The sequence below is a fragment of the Diabrotica virgifera genome, chromosome 3 (genome assembly GCF_917563875.1).
Source record: "Diabrotica virgifera virgifera chromosome 3, PGI_DIABVI_V3a".
In the NCBI taxonomy this organism is placed as follows: Eukaryota; Metazoa; Arthropoda; class Insecta; order Coleoptera; family Chrysomelidae; genus Diabrotica; species Diabrotica virgifera.
Genome location: NC_065445.1, coordinates 139,169,368 through 139,193,301, shown reverse-complemented (window position 1 = coordinate 139,193,301; position 23,934 = coordinate 139,169,368). Strand labels below are relative to the sequence as shown.

The 23,934-nt window shown below is 31.7% G+C and overlaps 1 protein-coding gene across 1 annotated transcript in view; it reads right to left on the bottom strand.

Annotated features, from left to right (window-relative positions):
• The window catches only part of LOC114338609 (phospholipid-transporting ATPase ABCA3-like), a 351,819-nt gene that overhangs the window by 110,745 nt on the left and 217,140 nt on the right, over window positions 1–23,934 (bottom strand). Inside the window, exon 17 of the mRNA XM_050645554.1 lies at window positions 11,386–11,893. Coding sequence (XP_050501511.1) covers window positions 11,386–11,893 — 508 coding nt within the window. The remainder of the gene's footprint in view (window positions 1–11,385; window positions 11,894–23,934) is intronic.

Below are 23,934 nucleotides of genomic sequence, written 5' to 3'. Positions count from 1 at the left end.
CCATGAGTGACAGGATTATTAAAAAACAAAGTAACCCCACATTAACAAATAAATGGACGGATTGGGTAAGTTTTAAGCTGAACCTTGAAGAGAGAATAAATCTAAATGTACCAATACAAAACGCAGAGCAATTAGATAAAGAAGCAGAATTGTTGGTGAAAAATATCCAGCAAGCAGCATGGGAAAACACTCCTATACTGAAACCTAGGCTAAAAGGAAACAATTATCCAAAGGAAATAAGGAACATGGCAATTGAAAAAAGAAAACTGAGAAGAATTTGGCAACAAACAAGGTCTCCTCAAGATAAGACTAAACTAAATCGTGCAAGTCAACAACTCAAAAGAACTATCCTACAATTAAAGAATGACTCGATTAATTCTTACTTACAGGAGCTAACAGATGACGGTAGTACAGATTATTCCTTATGGAAAGCTACTAAAAGACTGAAAATACCTATTAGGCACTCTCCTCCTATTAAACTAGAAAATGGTAACTGGGTCAGAAGTAGCGCACAAAAAGCAGAGCTATTTGCCATACATCTTGAAAATACATTCTAACCAAATGAACCTCAAGGGGATGAAGAAAGATGGGAGGAACCCGCTCAATTAGAGGAAGAAATTCGGCTAACTACACCAAAAGAAATGCTTGAAGAAATAAGGGAAAATATTAATCCGAAGAAAGCTCCGGGCTATGATCTAATTACGGGTGAGCTGTTGAAAAATCTTCCCCGAAAAGCTATCGTAAAATTAACAAACCTCTTTAACGGTGCATTCAGATTAAAATATGTACCGATGATATGGAAGATGGCGGAAGTCATTATGATTCCTAAACCAGGAAAACCAGCGCATGAGGTTTCGTCATACAGACCGATATCTCTGCTTCCTGTAATATCGAAGCTGTTTGAGAAACTGCTCCTCAAGCGAATAAAACCAATTACTGAAGCAAGAAATTTGATACCGACACATCAATTCGGATTTAGAAATAAGCATTCAACAATTGACCAGGTGCACAGAATCATAAATATTATCGAAAGATCCCTAGAAGAAAAGAAAGTATGTTCAACTGTATTCCTTGATGCTGCACAGGCTTTTGATAAAGTCTGGCATGAAGGTTTAACATACAAACTAAAATGTTTTTTACCTAGACAGTACTCAAAACTTTTACAATCATACATAAAAGAACGACATTTTAGAATTAAGCAAGAAGACTGTTTTTCAGACTTAAAAGAAATTAGAGCAGGTGTTCCACAAGGCAGTGTGTTGGGTCCAGTCCTATACCTACTATACACGTGTGACATACCTGTACTGGAAGACAACACAGTTGCCACCTTTGCTGATGATACAGCTATTCAAGCAGTAGGGACGACAAGTGAAGAGGCGACCAACAAGGTCCAAATAGCAGTTAACCAAATCCATAAATGGACACAAAAATGGAGAATCAGATTGAATGAAACTAAATCTGTCCATGTTAATTTCACCAACAAAAAATAGAATATATACCAGTTATAATCAACAATATCCAAGTACCATATGCAGGTACTGCTAAGTATTTGGGTATAACATTAGATGCAAAACTACGCTGGAAGGTGCACGTTAAGAAAAAAAAGGGAAGAACTAAATATAAGATATAAAAAAATGTATTGGCTAATTGGAAGAAACTTCACATTGTCGATGCATAATAAGTTACTAATTTACAAACAAATATTGAGACCTGTATGGACTTATGGATGCCCACTATGGGGGTGTACCAGACCAAGTAATATAACAGTAATACAAAGGTTCCAGAACAAAATGCTAAGAAATATTGTAGATGCTCCTTGGTATGTTACAAACAGTGATCTCCATAAGGACCTAGGAATGGAAACTGTGGATTTAATCATCAAGAAGATGGCAGGAAGTCACGAGCAACGACTTCATATGCACGAGAATATTGAGGCCATCCAGCTCCTCGATACCACTGGGCAAGTTAGAAGACTAAAGAGGACAAAGCCTTATGAACTAGTTTAAGTGATAGGTGATAGTGAAAAGCAGGGCATAGTGCTTGTGCGCGTTAGTGTGTATGCTAGAATAGTGCACTATCTTGTTAGGTTAGATAGGAGACGCTATGGGGTAAGCTCTTAATTTTAAGAAACATTAATAATTTAGGTTAGACTAAAATTGCTCATTGGTCAAGTATGACCAGATTGTAATTGTAATAATCATCATCGTAGTGATGATTATGGAAAAAAAATATTCGTCAAATTCCAAATCGAATATTTTAACGTGATATAAACAAAAAATGAAGAACTTTTTAGGGAAAACTCATTTTAACTTTTTTAAAGTGTTTAAAAAAGCTTTATTTGTGTTTTATAAAAAAATTATAGCATCAAAGGTAAACAAGTTGGGCTCAAAATAAAGTTGGTCCCTTTTCTTTGGTAAAAAAATCAGGAAAATCACCCTCTAATTAGCATCTCAAATGAACTTAATCGTTACCATTTCACAAGTTTTTTTACTTGTGTATGTATTGTTTATATAATCTGTAAGTTTCATCGGTTCAAAGTCCTTATTTTTGAAAGTGCTGTAGTTAAAAGGGCTTGAACGTATGCAAATTTGGAAACACCAAATCTTAACCAATTTTTGTCTTACAGAAAAACAAAAAAAAACAAAAGATTTAAAAAAGCTAAGCCGACTTCTTTTGTTGTTTGAGATTTTTGTTATCTCCAAGAATTTTTAAGGCATTTTGAAAAAAAGCATTTTTTTCAAAATTAAAATTTTTAAAGTTTTCTTTAAAACCAATTGTTTTCAAGAATAAGCACTTTGAATTAATAAAACTTACAGATCATATAAACACAACATAAGTAAAGGAACTTGTGATGCGGTAACGATTAATTTCATTTAAGTTGCTAATTAGGGGGTGATCTTTAGGATTTTTTTTTGCCAAAACAAAAGGGACTAACTTTATTTTGAGCGTAACTTGCTTACATTTTTGACGCTAGAAACTTTTTTATAAAAACAGAAATAAAGCTTGTTTAACGCTTTAAAAAATCTGTAATGAGTTTTCCCCAAAAAGTGCTTCATTTTTTGTATATTTCACGTTAAAATACTCTATTTGTAATTTGGTGAATATAAACCTATTTTTCATTAGCTATAACTCTGGTTCTGCTAGGTGTAGAGACCTCGAGCATACACTATCAGGCTATATTTTTACTCAGAACATTTTTTCGATAAAATACTTACTTTTTGAATTATTTGCGAAAAACCGTCTCAAAACGTGGTTATTTTGTTGAAAAATGAGCATGTTCACTTGAAAAGTATTGACTTTGTGAAAAAGTTTATAAAATAAAAAGAACAAAAGTTCTTTAGAATCAGTCAGTTTATTTATTTCCGAACTTATTTTGGACATATATTATTTTTTCACCCACGAGAATGGTGAAACTCACCCCCAGGGCAAAAGCATACATCTGCACAATATCACTTTCTCTCTTTGACCTGTTAGCTATGCGTTTGCCAAAATTTTATGTCAATCCAAGCGGTTCTTTAAAATTTACAGCAAAAACCGTGAAAGAATGTACTAATAAACACTTAAATTGTATTAAATAATTTAAATGATTTACGTTTAATATACATATATTTAATGTAAATAAATAAAACTAATTCTTGTGTACGTTACTCCACTAATAACCCTGCGTAGTTGATGTAGATTGTATGTTTTTCTAAATAAAAAAAATTGTAATATAGTCCCTTAAGAGGATCGGTACGTATTTTCGGCTGCAATGCTAATCAAATGGGGATTCATTTTTTTCAAATCCTGAGAAAACTAATAAGTACTTTTGAAAAATTTAAACGCAGAATGAAAGATTACGTTATTAGCGAGGGCCGAAAGTCCCTGAGAACTTCTATAATGTTTATTTTAATAAGTTACAGGGGTGAAAAACTAAGAGAAAATTTAGTGTGATTTTTAATTTCAAATATATCATTCAAAATAAACTTTTTATTTATTCTAAGGGACTTTCGGCCCTCGGTAATAATTTAGTCTTTCATTCTGCGTTTAAATTTTTCAAAAATATTTATTGGTTTTTTCAGGATTCGAAAAAAATGAACACAATGCCGTGGTAATATTTTCCAAATCTATCTTTGTCTTACAACGCACTCAGCCGAATATAATATTGTCAGCATATATTGTCAGTCAGACACTGACAATCAGTGACAATTTTAAATATTTGACATTGCATCGGGAATATGTTGAGTTATTGATTAAATATTATTGATATATAGTGTATTTGATAAATAATTGATTTAAGACGTGAACTTAATAAAAAGTTATTTATTGTGTATTATTTGTGGAAGATCCAAGCAGAGAATAAATCAGGATAATATATTCTGTGATCCAAGTATTTTGTTGTTAAAGATGTTCAAAATTGTAAGCGTTCCATAACAACATATTATTAAAAAATCACTTTAACACTTTTCCTCTTTTCTCGATTGAGTATTAGTCTTTGTTGTACAAATAAATTATTACAATCACTGAATACATAGTTAGTGAAAAAATTATCACATTTATTAACTGAATTAATAATTTGCAATTATAAAAATAACAGTTATCCAAGAACGTTCAAAACCCATCTCTTTAAATTAATGATGACATTTTCAAGTGGAATGACATTCTAGTAATGTTTACATATCCATACCAGTGTGAATTTTACTACACGTAATTTGCCGTGTAAAGACAAAAAAAGTAGGGATACACGTAAAATATTTGCGAATTATGTACCCATAGCCTTAAATATTATTGATATATAGTGTATTTGATAAATAATTGATTTAAGACGTGAACTTAATAAAAAGTTGTTTATTGTGTATTATTTGTGGAAGATCCAAGCAGAGAATACATCAGATATATTCTTGTTCTCATGATAATTTTTCAGTGCGTCATTAATTATGACGTCATATACTGTATTGGGTGTGTCGAGACTTATTTCATGTAATTATTGACGAATCTGACAGATGCCACAATCGTACTTAGCCATAGGTGAAAAGCTTGTGGAATTAAACTAATTAGTAATTTAGTAGATTTGATTTTTACACAATATGTTAACATGTAGGTATTTTTTATAAAGGGGAATAAAATTAAAAAGTAAACAATATTGTTAATTAAATTTATAAATAAGGAAACATTAAAAAATGACACAAAACTGTCCATAAACTGTGTTTTTATCTTCTTCTCTAGGTGCTGTCTCCGCTTCAAAAGTTAGCAATCATCAGAGAGATCTTTATTTCTAAAACAGCGGCTCTAAATAATTAATTGTTATTACATCCAAACCAGTTCCTAAGGTTCTTCAGCCATGAGTTACGTCTCCTTACTATGGATCTTTTTCTTGCATAATGACCTGGAGTATTAGATATACATCTCTCATCACATGTCCCATATATCTCAGTTTTCTTCTTATTTGTTAGTTCTCGTTCCTTATGCGTAAGTCTCATTACCTCCACGTTGGCTATTCTATCTACTCATGAGATATTTAGCACTCTTCGGTACAAATCGAATGTCTCTAGTCTCCTCACGCCAATGACTAACTTTTAACGAACTAAATTCTAAACCAAAACACAAAATAATGCACAAAGACGTTGTGAAACACAAGTGAAGTCGAGTTCGAAATTTCAAAATGACAGGTACACAAAATACTGACCTGAATAATAACCGTCACTTGACTCTTTGACACTTCTAAAAAATGGCCAAAATGGACGAAGTTTTCGTCAAATGTTCGTATTTGATTGGCTAGAAAAACGCGCATTCTAAATATCAACGAATCAAAGGTAGGTTAGGAATAGACATCTTATGTATACAGAGAGAGTCTGTAAAGTGGAATAAATTCAATATCTCAAATACTAATTGTTTTTTTGGAAAATGCTCAGACCCGTCGATTAGTATTTCAAATTGTCCTTTTTGACATTCAATAATAATGTATACAGGGTGTCCCAATTTAGAGATATGACGTCATCGTCGATTTTCTTAAATGGCAACACTGTCATTTTGATAGCTAATTTGATAGGGTTTGTAAAGTTATACATAACTGCAAAATATCAAATTTTTATTCTCTACCATTTACAAGATAATAGAAAATAACAAAGTTATATCTGTAATTTGGAATATATTCAATAATTAAAATACTAACTGTTTTTTTGAAAAATGCTCAGACCCGTCGATTAGTATATCAAATTGTCATTTTTGACATATAATAATAATGTATACAGGGTGTCCCAATTGAGAGATATGACGTCATCGTTGATTTTCTTAAATGGCAACACTATCATTTTGATAGCTATTTTGATAGCGTGTGTAAAGTTATACACATCTGAAAAATTTCAAATTTTTATTCCCTACCATTTACAAGATAATAAAAAATAACAAAGTTATGAAGAACAAAAAGTAATCAAATAATAATTGAATTTATTTATTTCAATTAAGAAAATGCTCATAACGTTGCCCATTGACAATTTGACAATAATTGAGGGCAACATTATGAGTTTTTGCTTAATTTATTGAAATAATTAAATTCAATTATTAGTTGATTAATTCTTTTTCATAACTTTGTTATTTTTTATTATCATCTAAATGGTAGAGAATACAAATTTGAAATTTTGCAGTTGTGTATAACTTTACACACCCTATCAAAATAGCTATCAAAATGACAGTGTTGCCATTAAAGAAAATCAACGATGACGTCATATCTCTAAATTGGGACACCCTGTATAAATTATTATTATATGTCAAAAAGGACAATTTGATATACTAATCGACGGGTCTGAGAATTTTTCAAAAAAACAGTTAGTATTTTAATTATTGAATATATTCCAAATTACAGATATAACTTTGTTATTTTCTATTATCTTGTAAATGGTAGAGAATAAAAATTTGATATTTTGCAGTTATGTATAACTTTACAAACCCTATCAAATTAGCTATCAAAATGACAGTGTTGCCATTTAAGAAAATCGACGATGACGTCATATCTCTAAATTGGGACACCTTGTATACATTATTATTGAATGTCAAAAAGGACAATTTGAAATACTAATCGACGGGTCTGAGCATTTTCCAAAAAAACAATTAGTATTTGAGATATTGAATTTATTCCACTTTACAGACTCTCTCTGTATAACCATTGTAATGCTGCATTATTTTTGTGTTTAATCACGGAGCTACCGCTTTTTCCGTCTCATCTAACTTAATGCATTAGAGAGAAATCGAAAAACTGTGACGCACTGAAAAATGATCATGAGAACAAGAATATCCTGTGATCCAAGTATTTTGTTGTTAGAGATGTTCAAAATTGTAAGCGTTCCAAAATAACAACATATTATTAAAAAATCACTTTAACACTTTTCCTCTTTTCTCGATTGATTATTAGTTTTTGTTGTACAAATAAATTATTACAATCACTGAAAACATAGTTAGTGAAAAAATTATCACATTTATTAACTGAATTAATAATTTGCAATTATAAAAATAACAGTTATCCAAGAACATTCAAAAGCCATCTCTTTAAATGAATTATGACATTTTCAAGTAGAATGACATTCTAGTAATGTTTACATATCCACACCAGTGTGAATTTTACTACACGTAATTTGCCGTGTAAAGACAGAAAAAGTAGGGATACACATAAAATATTTGCGAATTATGTACCCATAGCCTTAAACTTGAATAATACCATCTTTAAAACTACGAAGGTTTCAAAAATTATATTTGAATACATTTGAATTACATTTGAATAAAATTTTTGAGATTTTTTTAATGAAACATCATTACTTATGATTTTTAAGCAGTAATTTGGGTAGCTTGTGATTTTTATAAGTAAAATTGTATTAGAAACAAATTTTTAAATTATTAAAAAAATTCATGTAAGTCTCACTTTCTGACCACCCTGTACATATGCTCAATTGTTGTCTGTATTATACACTCACCGGCACAAAATTCCGCCTTTAAAAATTTTTGACAACTTATAACCTTATTATTTTTGTACTCCGATTTTCAAAATTCTTGCAACAGTTTGTAGGTACATGTATTGATATCGTTTGTAATTATTTCGGTAACAAAAAACTTTCCCTTAAATGGCATTATACGGGGCTGAATGGAAGAGTTGTATTTTCTCCTAACTTTAAAAAATTCTGCGAAAGAATTGAAGAGCTGATTTTGTTTCAGCATTTATGGGATGCATTGAAAATAGCTATTCTCCTTCACCCTAGGCCTCCAGAATATTTGGTACAGTTATGGCCCTGGTAGAGCAATTCTATTCCTGGGGAGGCTAAGCCCCAGGCAAGGATAACACATCTTTATTCGATGTCAAACAGATTTCGAGCACTCGTTGCTGCGATGGGTGGGGTTACCAGCTATTGAGTTGTTTTGTTTTGTTGTTAATTTTGCTTTTGTTGTTAATATTAGTGTCTTTAATATTTTTAATTAAATAAACCTTCAAAGCATAGTTTTTATTTATCGCTTTTACGAGAAAAGAGATATTTGGATAATTCAAAAAACATAACCTTAGGGATGCCTTAGGCACGAGATAATACAAAGGAGTATGAAAAAAATCAGATCTTCAATTTTTCCACAGAATACTTTAAAGTTAGGAGAAAATACAACGTTTCCATTCACCCCCGTATAATCCCATCTAAGCAAAAATTTCTTGTTGCCGGAATAATAAAAACGGTACCAATACATGTACCTACAAACTGGTGCAAGAATCTTAAAGATCGAAGGACAAATAATAAAGTCAATTACTTTTTTGGTAAAATTGTGGCTTATTTCCCATTAAAAATAATTGATTATAAAAATGCCACAAGAAAATAGCTTCAGAACAACGTTAAATAATAAAGTTATGAATTATTGTCAAACTTAATCAAAAATTTTTGTAGCTGAATTTTGTGCCGGTGAGTGTATAACTATAAAATAGCTTGAATTTAATCAACACATTAAAAGTTATGTTAAATTTAGTAAATAGCGTGAGCGCGGATTAGCTCTGTCGTACAGTGCACCAATGCCCATGAGAGCGGTGACTCATCCAGTATAAATAATAAATTATAGAAACTGTAGATTTAATTTAAAAAAATCTTTACATACATATTATGGTTTTTGTGAAATTATGAAAAGATCTATCTTATTAGATTTTTTCCGAAGTAAAAAACTACATTTACTCAACTACAGGGTGGGGCATTAGTGTGACAAAGTCCAATTACTCGTTTGTCGTAAGAGATACGAAAAAAAGTTATTTAGGTAAAAGTTGGGGCACACATAGTACCATAATTTAAAAATATTTTCAAATATACAGGGTCGTCCGTATTGACAGGGTGACACAAACTTATGTTTTTTTAATGGAACACCCTGTATATTTTTACATTTTTGGATTCTCCTCGATGTTTCCTTTCTTAAAATATATGGTTTTGTAATATTATACGAGGTAGTTTAAAAGTTAATTAAAATCTACACCCTGTAGAATTTTAGTGATTTGACATCAAATTTTTATTTTATGTTCAAACAATTTTTAATATAGTCTACTACTGTTAATCATTAATAGTATAGCGAAATGTTTAAATTTAGTATACAGGGTGGGTCGAAACTCGGAATGAGTATTTTCTGAGTTTTCTTAAATGGAACACCCTGTATTTTAGTATTGTAATGAAATTATATTTTATGGTACTTTTTTATTTCTTAAGCATTCCCTATACCTAAGTGCTTTAATTTGTAAGTTATTCGTCATTCTTTAAGCAAACATTAATTGCAACAAAAATTACGTAAAATTTCATTAGGTAGCCGTGAAAATATCCAATCAGAAGTAATTTTTCGAAAAAAAAAATACATAGTAATCTAGCCTGATCCTTAATTTATTAATATTGGATGAGATATCCAAATACATTCGTAGTTTTGGTGCTTAAAATATGAATCAAACATACAAAATTCTGCCTAGTTGGCTATGACACAAAATTTGCTTAAACATTTGACATTATACTATTTATATAGTTTCAGTTGATTTGATACCATTACTAATATTAATTTTTCTAATGAGGAACGGATTAAAATGGCTTTGTGCTAGGAGAGTATAACAAAAATGAGCTACTAGCAATAAAAATTTATCATCAGCAGTTCCCTGATAGACGACAACCAAAAAGAGAAACTTTTAAAAGTATACTAAAACGGTTTCAACAGACTAGATACTTAGATTGTAAGAACGATTGTACTAATATGCAGATCTTCAGTGACACTACGACTTACATATAATTGCTGTTTTCTTCACTTACAATAGTTTTTATTCGAGCAGATTTATCATAATCCAAGTGATCAGTCCGTTGAAACCGTTATAGTATATTTTTAAACGTTTCTCTTCTTAGTTGTCGTCTATCAGGGAATTTCTAATGAAAAATTCTTATTGCTAGTAGCACATTTTTGTTATATTCCACTAGCACCAAAATCTTATTAGTCAGTTTCTCATAAGAAAAATACATATTAGTAATGGTAACAAAGCAACTGGATCTATAAAAATAGTATAATGTCAAATTTTTAAGGAAATTTGGTGTCATAGCCGACGAGGTAGAATATTGTATGTTTTTATTAATATTTTGCGCACCAACAAACTTAACTACGAATTTATTTGGATATTTCATCAAATAATAACACATTAAGGATCAGACTAGATTATGATGTATTTTCTTTTCCAAAAATTATTTCTGATTAAATATTTTCACAGCCACCTAATAAAATTTCACGTAATTTTTCTTACAATTAATGTTTGGCTTAAAGAATCACGAATAACTTACAAATTAAAGCACTTAGGTATAGGGAATGCTTAAGAAATAAAAAAGTACCATAAAATATCATTTCATTACAATACTTAAATACAGGGTGTTCCATTTAAGAAAACTCAGAAAATACTCATTCCGAGTTTCGACCCACCCTGTATACTAAAATTAAACATTTCGCTATACTGTTAATGTGTAACAATAGTAGAATATATTAAAAATCGTTTGAACATAAAATAAAAATTTGATGTCAAATCACTAAAATTCTACAGGGTGTAGATTTTGCTACGAAATTAACAAAAAAACGTAATTAACTTTTAAACTACCTCGTATAATATTACAATACCATATATTTTAAGAAAGGAAACATCGAGGAGAATCCAAAAATGTAAAAATATACAGGGTGTTCCATTAAAAAAAAACAAGTTTGTGTCACCCTGTCAATACGGACGACCCTGTATATTTGAAAATATTTTTAAATTATGGTACTATGTGTGCCCCAACTTTTACCTCAATAACTTTTTTTCGCATCTCTTACGACAAACGAGTAATTGGACTTTGTCACACTAATGCCCCACCCTGTATATACTTAATTACACAAAACTTTACAACTTACCTATAAAAAGCATTACTGATAAGATTAACCAGAACTGGCAGGTTATGTATATAGGTATCATTATATAGAACAGCTATACTTTGGGAAGCAGGACTGAAGCTTTTAATATTAAAGGCTGCTAAATGTGGAGCACTGTCTAACAACGAACTAAAGTTTCCATTGTAGGTATCTAAATCTATGAATTTCCCTATCTGATCCTTAAATTTAGTAAAATAATCTGAGTTGTCACCATTATAGACACTAATATGCTCAAAATCGTACATACTGATGTTTAAAGGTATTGGTTCAGTTTTAGGAATAGTTATCATTGCCATGTCACTTAGCTTGTTAAGATACAGTACGAGAGCTGTAAGTAAAAGTGAGGAAATGATTGTCACAATCCACTTCCTCTTCTCACGCCATATCCTTAATATTCGTAGACCTATTAATGTTCTTATATTTTGGAAGGTACTGGGAGTACAACGAACTTCCTCCAATCTGCGGATACGTTGATTAAGATCTTCGTTTTCTAAAAAACGAAAGTAATGTAAATTTAACCAAGTTTTTTATGTATTTTTGGATACTGATTACGAATTTCGATAGGTGAATAATCGTTATATAAAAATTAATTTTTTATAAACTCAAATGTTGAATGGGTTGTAAAGGCTGATTCATTTAGGAGTACCTACTTTTTTTTAAATCAAAAATAATGAGAAAAATGAATTTTATTTGATTATTTCATTCATAGGAGATTCTGACCAATAGAAAGCTACAGAAATCTGAATTAAATCGATAATTTTTGACTATTTCACTCGATCTTAAAATTTTCACATAATCTGACCAATCACAAACCAAAGACAGCTTGTGTTATCGCGAAAACACCAACTGTCTTTCAATTCTGATTGGTCTATCAGCTTCGTGTTTTCAACAACGTAACCATGGATACCGATCGCAAAGCAAAGTTTGACGTTTGACAAAAAAATTATTGTAGCTGTATACGTCAAAATGAGTCGTTTCGGTGGTACTTCAAACGAAGTTATAAACCAAAACATTGAAGAAAATATACCGAGTAACACAAGAAAATCTAAATCTTATATATGGAGACAATTTATGATGTTCTGTGTGGATCGCAACTACAAATTAGATGCAGAAAATAACAACGAAAGACTAGCATTCATTCTAAAAGACTGGGCCTTCAACATGCGAAAAATTGATGGTAGTAATAAATATTTCATGATTATGACTAATTGTTAATTATTAAAAAAATGGGTAGATTTGAGTTACCTAGATCAAATGTATTATTATTAAATTCCTTCCTCTCATTCTACTGAATTTTTGACCTATCACTTTGTTCGTGAAATAGTCTAATAAAATACCACTCGTGATTTAATTTATCTTATAAGTCCACTCGTCCTACGGACTCGTGGTGTTTTCAAGCAACTCAGTTTCGTTTAGAAGTAAATCGACAGACTTATCGCGAAAATTGAATCACTAGTGGTATTACTGTTGATAATCTCCCGTCGTTAAGTACATTACGTCAGATGCCCTTCGTTGCTACGAAAAAATACATTCAGTAACATTAATGACAATTAATGTTTTAAAAATTATAAAAGTGATGACTTTCAATCGTCAAATATTTATAAAAACTGTGTGTTTAATGGTACTTACATAAATAAATTACAATAAAATTTTGGTTTTGAACAGTTTTATTCATGAAATAATCGAAACAAATTGCACTCGACCTCTGAAATTAATATAGAATTTTTGCTCTCGTGACACTTTGACATAATTCCACTCGCCTTCGGCTCGTGAAATTAAAACTGTCAAAGTGTCACTCGGGAAAAATTCAATAATTTCAGAGCTCTTGTGCAATTACTACTGAAAATCTTTATTATCGTACAAAAGCAATATTCTTTATAATTACTTCCTAAAGATAATTTCTTTCAAATGTTTACCGTGACTGTGGTTAAGATGGGCCATTCTAAAGTTCCAATGGACGGCCGGAGTGATGACGTAGAAGTGTCAATTTTTATTGACATATATATATCAGATTTTATGCAAACCTTTCCAAACAAACGTTGTTTAGTGTGGCAAATTTGTAATTTTTTATTATTTTTTCAGTTTTTACAGAGAATATTTCCGTTTTTTTTTCATATGTAAGTATTGTTATAGTTACTACAACAATTTTACAAGGTTCTGTAAATAATAAAGCATGATGTTTTATATAAATAGCAATAAAATGTAGGTGGGTGAAGTAAGTATTTATTTGATTTTTAGATTATGGCATCAAAACACGTTGTTTTTTTTTTCTTTCTTTATAGCCTTGGCATAGCCAATTAGCCAGTCTAGTTTGGTATTTACTCAAAAACACGTTGTTCGTTTTTCGAATATTGTAAAATTTTAACTTTATACGCTCTGAGCTTCGCTGGTGGCGCTCCTAGCGGATTACTAATTCAACTTTCACCGGTAATTTTTAAATTTATTATTTAATTGTTATCACTTAACATTTACAACGAAAAAAAGTAATTGTAATCGATTTTTTTAAGATTTTGCTAATCATTTTGACGTTCTATTGATAAAATATGAATTTCTTACTTCGGATACTTTCACAATTATCGTTTAGATGGCGCTAAGATTAATAGATTAATTTATAATTACATATTCCGGAACATTAAAAAAACTTAAATTCAGTATTTAAAACGTAAGTATATTTAAGGTAAAAATATATACCACAGCTTTGACCAACTAATATTTTTTATAATTAATGTTTTTAATTTTAATTTTAAATTAATCACTTTGACATTTATGTCAAATTTCCGGTAAACGTTTACAGACTTGCCACTACTGGCGCCCGCGAATTTGTAAATATCCCCTCTACGTACGAGCTCACAGCGTATACTAATTAAAAAGTCTTGAGATTCGGTAAACCCTATCTTTTCAACGTGTTTACATTCTTTGTTTGGAAAGTGATCATAACACTGAATACTGAATATAGCCGCAGTTCGCCGTGACGTCACACTCCGGCCGTCTATTCTCAAAGGCGCGTTCGAGCATTTCGGTTGGTATTTCACCATTGGCTCGCGTAATATTGGCCTTCAATGCCTCAATCGTAGCAGGTTTATTCATGTAAAGTTTGGACGTTAGGAAGCCCCAAAGGAGAAAGTCTAGAGGTGTAATGTCACAGGATATAAACCTTGATTACACGTAACAAGTATTGTAGCGAGACAGTGTTCTCGGCCGAGTGCTCGTTGGGTATAAACATACTAACGAGTACTTGGCCGAGCACTCGACCCAGTCATATGGTGAGACAGTCACTCGGACCTTGTTCTATTTACTAGCCCGAGTCTTCGACCTCCCACCCTTCAATCGTAAACTCGCCAATCCACTCGGTACGTGTAAACAACACTCGCTGTGTAATTGTACATAATATGTATGGTAATATTATTACCACTTCATCAGAGGAGACGACTTGTGTTAAACAATGTGATTTGTGATTCTCAAAAATAGCTAACAAATGGAACTCAAATAGAACAGTAAAGTTTAGTTCAATTGTATAGATAAGTCGCACTCGTGCTTATGAAATTTTAAATCTTTTGAGTATAAAAATAAACAAAAACGTGATGCAGCATATTATGTATCGATTGTAGAAGAAATAAATAAAACTCAACCGGTTTTAAAACTCAAGAAGTCAAATAAAATAAAAAAATTTAAATTCGATATACAGTCGAACCCCCTTATTGGAATAACATTCGTGCCAAACAAAAGTATTCCTATAACCGGGATATTCTAATAACCGATCATTAGTTGCTAGTAAAACCGTTTCGGGACCTCAAATTTATATTCCTTTAACCGGGATATTTCTGTAACCGGTATTCTAGTAAGCGTGTTCGACTGTATAGACAAGAAAAATCAATTAATCGAAGAAATCGGGAGCAGTGAGATTTGGTCTTCTTAAAATCCATTGTCTATAATAGTCCAAAGACGCTTATCTCCTTCTCATAGTATATTTATCAATTCTGGTATAAGCAGTGGTATAAGCCGTGTGATATATTTTTAATGTTAGCATTACGATCCATAAGTACACTACTCCTTGTTTTTGTGAATCGAAACTGAACTGACTCGCCTCCAAATTAAAAAATTGCCAAATACGTATAAACCATCTCTCGCCCTCATCACTGTCTCGGCCTAGTAACAGTTTGCTGTCTCGCCACTGTACTCGTTACGTGTAATCAAGCCATTAGGCGTCCCATTCACTGGCGGTCTGAAGCGTGAAATAAATTGCTCATCGAATCGTTCTCGCAGTAAAGTCATGCAAGTGGCGCCATCTTGTTGGAATCAAATGTCATCTAGATCACGATCTTCAATTTCAGGCACCAAATAGTCCGTTATCTTGGTGCGATAATGGTCTCCATTCACAGTAACATTCTGGCCGGCCTCTTTTTTGGAGAAATATGGACCGACGATTTCAGAGGCCCATAAACCACACCAAAGAGTTGTTTTTTATGGATGTAATGGAACTTTTAAAACTATTCGAGTTGCTCATCACACCAAATACGGACATTTTGTTATTTACCTCCCCATTAAGTCAAACATGGGCCTCATCGGAAACAATTTTTTTTTTTTTTCGAAAACAGTGGATCTTCTGCAAGCTTATCAAGAGTATATCGACTGAAACGGTGACTATTCGGAAGGTCAATTGGTTTCAGATCTTGCACTAATGAAATTTTGTGTGCTATTAAACCAAGATCCTTGCGTAAAATATGCCAAGTTGTTGCATACGACAATCCAAGCTGTTGGGAAGGGCGACGAATCGATTCTTCATTATTTTTGCGTACATCATCCGCTGCCACCGCTATATTTTCTTCATTGCGTGCTGAATGTGATCTACTTTCTCACGTGATATCCAATAATGAAAACTGGGATTCAAACTTGCTGATGGTATAGCGAACAGGCTCGCTATTCTCAACATCACTCGCAATTAGCGCGTATACGTAAGTTGCGAAGGATTGATTTGCGAACATTTCCTAAAAACGGTATTCTTGACCACCGTTCGCAGAAACAGGCGACCGTTCGCATTGTTGACGTATAAATACATTTAGCAACACTGTAAATATCTGTCTTCACTACTGTCTGCTGTAGGAATTCGGTTAGGTTAGCACGTTACAAGCAAAAGAATTTTTCTTCTTAAAAATGACTTTAACTTTACCTGGAAAATTAAAAAATGTATTAGATATTAATAAATGAATAAAATTATAAAATAACTTATCGTACCAATTATTATTCTACATAAAAGTCACAGCAGCAATTAAATATATTATATAATTTCCCAATTCCATTTAAACACAAACATAAAACGTTACAATCTTTACTTGCGAAGACGATGCGAATGGTTACAAGCACTCGTAGCGAGTTTGGAACGTTCGCAATTGTTGCGAGTGCTCAGGAATACGAAAAACTCTATTTCGTTCGCATCGTTCAATATTGTGAATGAGATTTGTACTTACGAGTGGTCAAGAATAGCGCCCCTGTGTGTTCGGTAGACCGATTTTGTTGACCATAAGTTGCTCTATCCGCATGAAACACATTCCTCATAGACCGTTTATTTTCGTAATACATCTGAATAATTGCTAAACGTTGTGCCGGGCTAAGATCTCCCGTCAAAATCCACCAAAAAAAATACCTCTAAATGAATCACCCTTTATATGTGAGTTCACTTTGAATGAAGTAAAAGACAGATGTACTCGCAATCATTTATTGTTTTACTTCAAGGACCGGTTTCGCACTCTAAAATTTGCAGAGCATCATCAGGTCAACGGTTACAAGTAAACTAAATGCTACAAATAAAACACCAGAGTTATAACATTGCCTGGTTGTTATCAAAGACTATAAGATCAAGCCAATATTTAAAAATTTATAAATTACAACCACAGACAATCAACTATGTACGCACACATTAAAATAAAGACAGGCAAATGTATGTGGTCTATGATTGTGCAATGTAAAAGTGTTGTACTTACATGCCATTACAAGGAGTTATTTCGTTGTTAGTCTTACAATAATTAGCACATAACAACAAAGAGAAATCTTGTAATAAATATAAATAAAGCCTTTACATATTAAAAATAAAATAGATAACATTACATTTTTTATTCCATCGTAAAAACAAAACATCAGACACGGATTTGTTGGCCTCCTTCGCCACTTTTCTCTCTACCCTCAAGAACTTGGCCATATACGGTATGCGGCAAAATAAACAGTACTGAAATTCGTATGCCTCAAATTTGAATGTGTCATGAGCCGAAACGTACTGAATGGTTTCCGAAGGTAGTTACAACGTAAGTATATAAATGTCGTGTTAATGTTAGATGCTTCAGGATGGTTCTCAGTTTTGCAGTAAAAATTTTTATCGTAGAGTACTATTTTTGGTCATACGGAAAAGATCGCGAAAACGGTATAAGCCTAAAATCAACAATGGTGCCAGTAGGACGGGGCCACCTGTCATACGGTCAGCGAGTCTCTTCGAATACTCCCCGATCATTTTTGGAAGATCTCCACTCACCAGGCCTAACGCCACCTGATGCGTACATATGGTGAATGCTGAAGGGGCAGACCGATTCGCAATACCGACATTCTGGCATTGCAGATTAGAATTAAAATTTTTTTTCGTGCCAGAGGGCAACTTTAACATCTGTTTTATCGGAAACGTCGTCGTGAATAATGTTTGAAGGCTGTATCATGTATACTAAATATACAAATAATCATAAACAGTTCAATATTCATTTCAGTACTGTTTATTTTGATGCATACTGTACTTAGGGTGGGCCGAAAAAATTATTTGTTTAGTTTTAATACACAATACCCCCAAAAAGATGCCTTTTGGTAAGTATAATCACTGTATTTTTTTTAGGATTTTTAAAAAAACATCTTCAGCCCTCTACCACCCCTAAAGTGAACCCTAAATCAAAATTATTTAATTTAATTAGCAATACCTGTAAAAAGTTTCAATTATATGCAAAGAGTTCATGTTATTTTTTTTATACATTTAGAATAAGATATTCTACCCTCTACCAACAGATAATGATCTTGAATCAAAAATAAAAATAATAAATTCACAATTATTTCTGAAAAATTGTGTGTAAATATGGGAAACTACTGCACATTTTATAGGGTGTTGGGAAATAAAACAAAATTTGAACTGAACTAAAAGTTTATTGGAAACCGAAAACAAACAAAAATATAAATATCCTATTTTTAAACACACTAAAATGCGAAATAAAAATCAATAGAAAAATGCGTTCATTCAATTTTAAATTGTGCTTTGTTATCGTAAGTTACAAGAAAGTCTTTTGATTTTATTTTAGATCGAATAAATCCGTCTCTGCGTTCTGGCCCTGTAACTAGCAAAGATGATTCCGAAACCAATTTCACACATCTCTCCACAGCTTGCGTGTGGCATGGATATTTTGGAAAGTCAAAGTCTGCAATTATAGAGCTATCAATTAACTGTTTCAGCTCATCATCTGGTATGTCAGCTAACATTGGTGGGGCCGTTACTTCACATTCACTCCAGTTTATTAACTCAAAATACTCCGCAGCATTAAAGTTTATTTCTGGTATTTTAAACTGCCTTATTCCGACTTTTTTCTCTTTTCTGGCTTTAATAATTCTCCGTAAAGCTAATTCTCGTACCCATTGACGATTATCTGTTAACATACATAAGAGAAGATTCTCCGGATGAATATAATAGGAGTTTCGTTGGATAACTGCATCTATAATATTTTTAAGATCATCTCTTAAATATCTTGATAGTGTAATGGATTTGAAAACATGCAAACTGGCTTGTGTGCAACTTGGATTAAGCTTTATAAAAAACCACATTGGTGCATAGACTTTAATTATAAATTGAACAAGATCTTTCAATCTTGATGTAGGATGTTCGGTTCCAACGTAGAGGCGGAGAACTCTATTTGCCATTGTCAGCCATCTGGAATGAGCTAACTTTCCAGGGCTACGATTTGCTAAATTTTCATAGACGTTGCCATTTGATATTGCTTGGCATATGTCGTACAGATATGACTGGTCTGAGCTTAATTCTATAGATGGTATTGTTAGTTCTGGGAGATCACTTTCAATTATTTCAAAATCTACGATTGGAAGGTGTTCGCATTTTTCCAATAATTTCCCGATCACTCCAGAGAATTGACGAGGTCCAGTAGTAGCTCCATCCAAACGTTGAAATAAATGTCTCAATGGCAACTCATTAGCATGTAAGGCACACACAAACCATTGCAAAGGTCGCTTAAGTTCATTTTCGATATATGTTATAACTCCATTTTTATGTCCAGTATTCACTATGGTTCCGTCACAACCAATCGCCACTAAATTATCCAAACAGAAGTTATTTGAAATGAGAAAGTCTATTATTGCCTTTCCAATTGACTTGGCTGAGCCTGCAGATGGGGTAACGTGCCCCAAATAAACAGAATTCGGTTCTTCTATCAATGACACATGTTCTTCTGCAATAGTTCTTTTATGATATCTCTCACCTTTCTTTTCCTGCACTAAGGTTTTGTCCTTCCTGCCATCAAAGTAAATACTCTTAATGGGTTTATTTGTAGACTGAAACTCATTACTAAGGATATTTCTGTTCTTTTGACGAGCTCTTCTAACTTTATTTTTATCGATTACTTTTGAGGTATCACTATCGCAAATAATTCCCACATCTTTTAATACAGCTGTGGCAACAGCAGCTGCTGACCTGTCAGAAATTCCATATTTGTCACATATGGTACCTAATGTGGGCAACTTTATCCTCATTTGACTACAGGATGGTTTCGACGGTAAATCAATATTTGCAACACTAGGTGAGGCTTCAGATGAAGAAGAATTGTCAGAGTCTGTTGATAACCTAGTGACCTCAGTAGAACAGCTGGGCATAGAAATATTGTGAAATTCAGATTTGAATTTTTGTACTCGTTCTGTTTCTTTTGTTTGTCTCTCCGTCCTTACATTCAACTTTTTAGTTGTTTCACGATCAACAGTTCCTATAGCCATATCTCTAGTGGACCGTTGATCCAAAAGAAATTCCTGTTCCTGCTTTGGTACTTTTCTTGATTTATCACACTTGCATGCAGAAAAATCACACTTACAGGGAGCAATGTCGAACAACTTATCCCTTGTTTCCTCTTTGAAGCTGGTAATCTTTAACTCATATTGAACATTTCTTTTGCTTTTTGGATATCTGATAAGGTTTAAATATTTATTATGATATTTACGTAATAATTGCATGATGCGGTCCTTTGACACGGTTGGAATTGACGCTGATTCCCATATACTTTTGATTTTTGGCACAAGCACTTCACAAACTTCATTAAAACTTGGTTCCTTTCCAAAATATTTAGTAAACTTCAGTTCATAACGAATAAACAAATAACATCGAAGCACATGTTCTATCGTTGGTAAAACATGACAGTTTAAGTCGACTGGGTTACCGAAAATTGGACATTCTACTTTACTTCTTGTAATATTTAATTTTAAAGCAGCCATATTTATGGTCGTGCTAGGTATTCACGCAAATACAACAAACACAATCTATTCGTCTTGGCTTTCAACAAATAAACAATAAACATGCGTTTCACCCGAAAGCTTATTTCGCACTAAGAAGATAAGCGACGACAAGTACCATAACTCTCGACGATCCATCTCAGCCGGGACTGTTCGATTGTATCCGAGGCTTCACGACCAAGACCATCAGTATTAAATACTTTTATATTATATTATTATACTTTTTATGCTTTAAAGTTATACGGAGTTAATTTTACATTTTGTGTTTGGAAAAAGTTGGAAAATTGAGATTTTATTTTAGTTAGAGGGTGGTAGAGGGCTGATAAAATCATTTTAAAATAATAAGAAAAAAACAAAAGATTTATACACGGTAAAAGACAAACTTTGAGCGGTATTGTGTTCCTAATTTATTTATTTATTTTTCAAGGTCACTTAAGGGCTGGTAGAGGGCTGAAGACATTTTTTCAAAATAAAACAAAAAATCACAAGTATTTTTTACACATATACGCATCTTTTTACGGGTATTGCGTTCCTGTTTGATTCGTTTTTTTTCTGAAGTCCAGTTTCGGCCCACCGTACATACTTGTTAACCTATGCAGCATTGTCCGACTATCCGATCAATTCCCTATTATAGGCTATTGATTTTGTTCAAAATAAGAGAGCTAAATGGACCTACAATGTTAACGGGGTTTTATTGCTGAATATGGTCAATGGACCTCTAAATATGAAAAATATTGCAGGGGTGAGTTTTTGAGAAAGGGGTGAATTAGTCCCTAGGCACAGAGTGAATTAGGGTGAGTTCTTTTGGTACAAACACGTCTACAAAAAAATTTTCCAGGTTAAATTTTTACTATCGAAATATCACTTACAGTAAAAAAATTTTTTTTACAAAAATATATTAAAAAAAGCAGAAAGACACGACAGAAAATAATTTTGTATTTTGCCCCATAACTTGTTGCCACCGGGATAAAGGTATAGATATTTTTTCACAGATAAAAAACTTCCATTCTTTCTCTTAAAAATGACGTCTGGTAGAGGTCTCTAGGATTTATAATTTCCGAAATATGATTTTTGAAAGTTCGCCACTCACAGCGAGTTTGAGCAATTTTCCTTGTTATTTCGCTAACACTGTTCTGAAACTTTTTTCTTATGTATATATATATATATATATATATATATATATATATATATATATATATATATATATATATACAGGGTGTAACGAAAATACAGGTCATAAATTAAACCACATATTCTGAGACCAAAAATAGTTCGAATGAACCTAATTTACCTTAGTACAAATATGCACATAAAAAAAGTTACAGCCCTTTGAAGTTACAAAATGAAAATCGATTTTTTAGAATATATCGAAAACTATTAGAGATTTTTTATTGAAAATGGACATGTGGCATTCTTATGGCAGGAACATCTTAAAAAAGAATTATAGTGAAATTTGTGCACCCCATAAAAATTTTATGGGGGTTTTGTTCCCTTAAACCCCCCCAAACTTTTGTGTACGTTCCAATTAAATTATTATTGTGGTACCATTAGTTAAATTCAATATTTCTAAAACTTTTTTGCCTCTTATTATTTTTTTGATAAGGCAGCTTTTATCGAGTTGCGGCTTCTTTTTTAATATGTTTACATAAAAATTTTATGGGGGTTTTGTTCCTTTAAACCCCCCAAATGTTTGTGTATGTTTCAATTAAACTTTTAATGCGGTGCCATTAGTTAAACACAGTGTTTTTAAACTTTTTTGCCTCTTAGTGTTTTTTTGAGAAGACACTTTTTATCGAGATATTACTTCTTTTTTAATATGGTTCAAAATATACCTAAAAATGTAAATCATAAATAAATTTTCATATTATTACCAAGGCTCCATAATCGTACTTAGCCATATACAAATATGTAGTGGATTTGACAAATATTCAAAATATCTCGATAAAAACTGACTTATCGAAAAAGTACTAAGAGGCAAAAAAGTTTTTAAAATATTGTGTTTAACTAATGTTACTACAATAATAATTAAATTGGAACGTACACAAAAGTTTGGGGGGGTTTAAAGGAACAAAACCCCCATAAAATTTTTATGGGGTGTCCAAATTTCACTATAATTTTTTCTTAAGATACTACTACCATAAGAATGCCACATGTCTATTTTTAATAAAAGATCTCTAATAGTTTTCGATATATTGGAAAAAATCGATTTTCACTTTGTAACTTCAAAGGGCTGTAACTTTTTTTATGTGCACATTTGTACTAAGGTAAGTTAGGTTCAATCGAACTATTTTTGGTCCCAGAATATGTGATTAAATTTATGACCTGTATTTTTGTTACACCCTGTATATATATATATATATATATATATATATATATATATATATATATATATATATATATATATATATATATATATATATATATATATATATATATATATATATATATATATAGATACAAGTTTTTATTGAGGTTGCAGTCAGTGTAAGGAGCAGGATGAGAGAAACTCTTTGTTACAATCGAGCTTTCGCAAAATTTATTTGCTTCGTCAAGATTAGCTAAAATGAGTATATAATTATAAATACAATGAAATTAAAGATAAAAGAACATTGTATAAAAAAGCACAAAAACTTACAACGTGAGGTTAGTTCATTAATTTAACATTTCCACAAAACATAATTATATAAAAATATCCTTATTTTAATCGTTTCCAAATTTCAATGTTTTAATTTTTACAATTTCTAATGAAAAATTTTGATTTATTAATTTAGTTCTAAATTTGATTAATGCCAGAAAGACACTCAATTAATGTCAATAAGACATTAAATAGGTATCTGTTTATTTTATTTTAAGTTGTTAAAAACTAGTTTTTTGATTATTACTTACTTGTACACTTTAAATTATGGAAGGTATAGATAGATATAAGTACATGTTTTGTTGATTATTGTTTTATTAATAAATTAAAGTGGCGTTAATTTTAAAAAAAATTTTAAAAATTTAATTTTT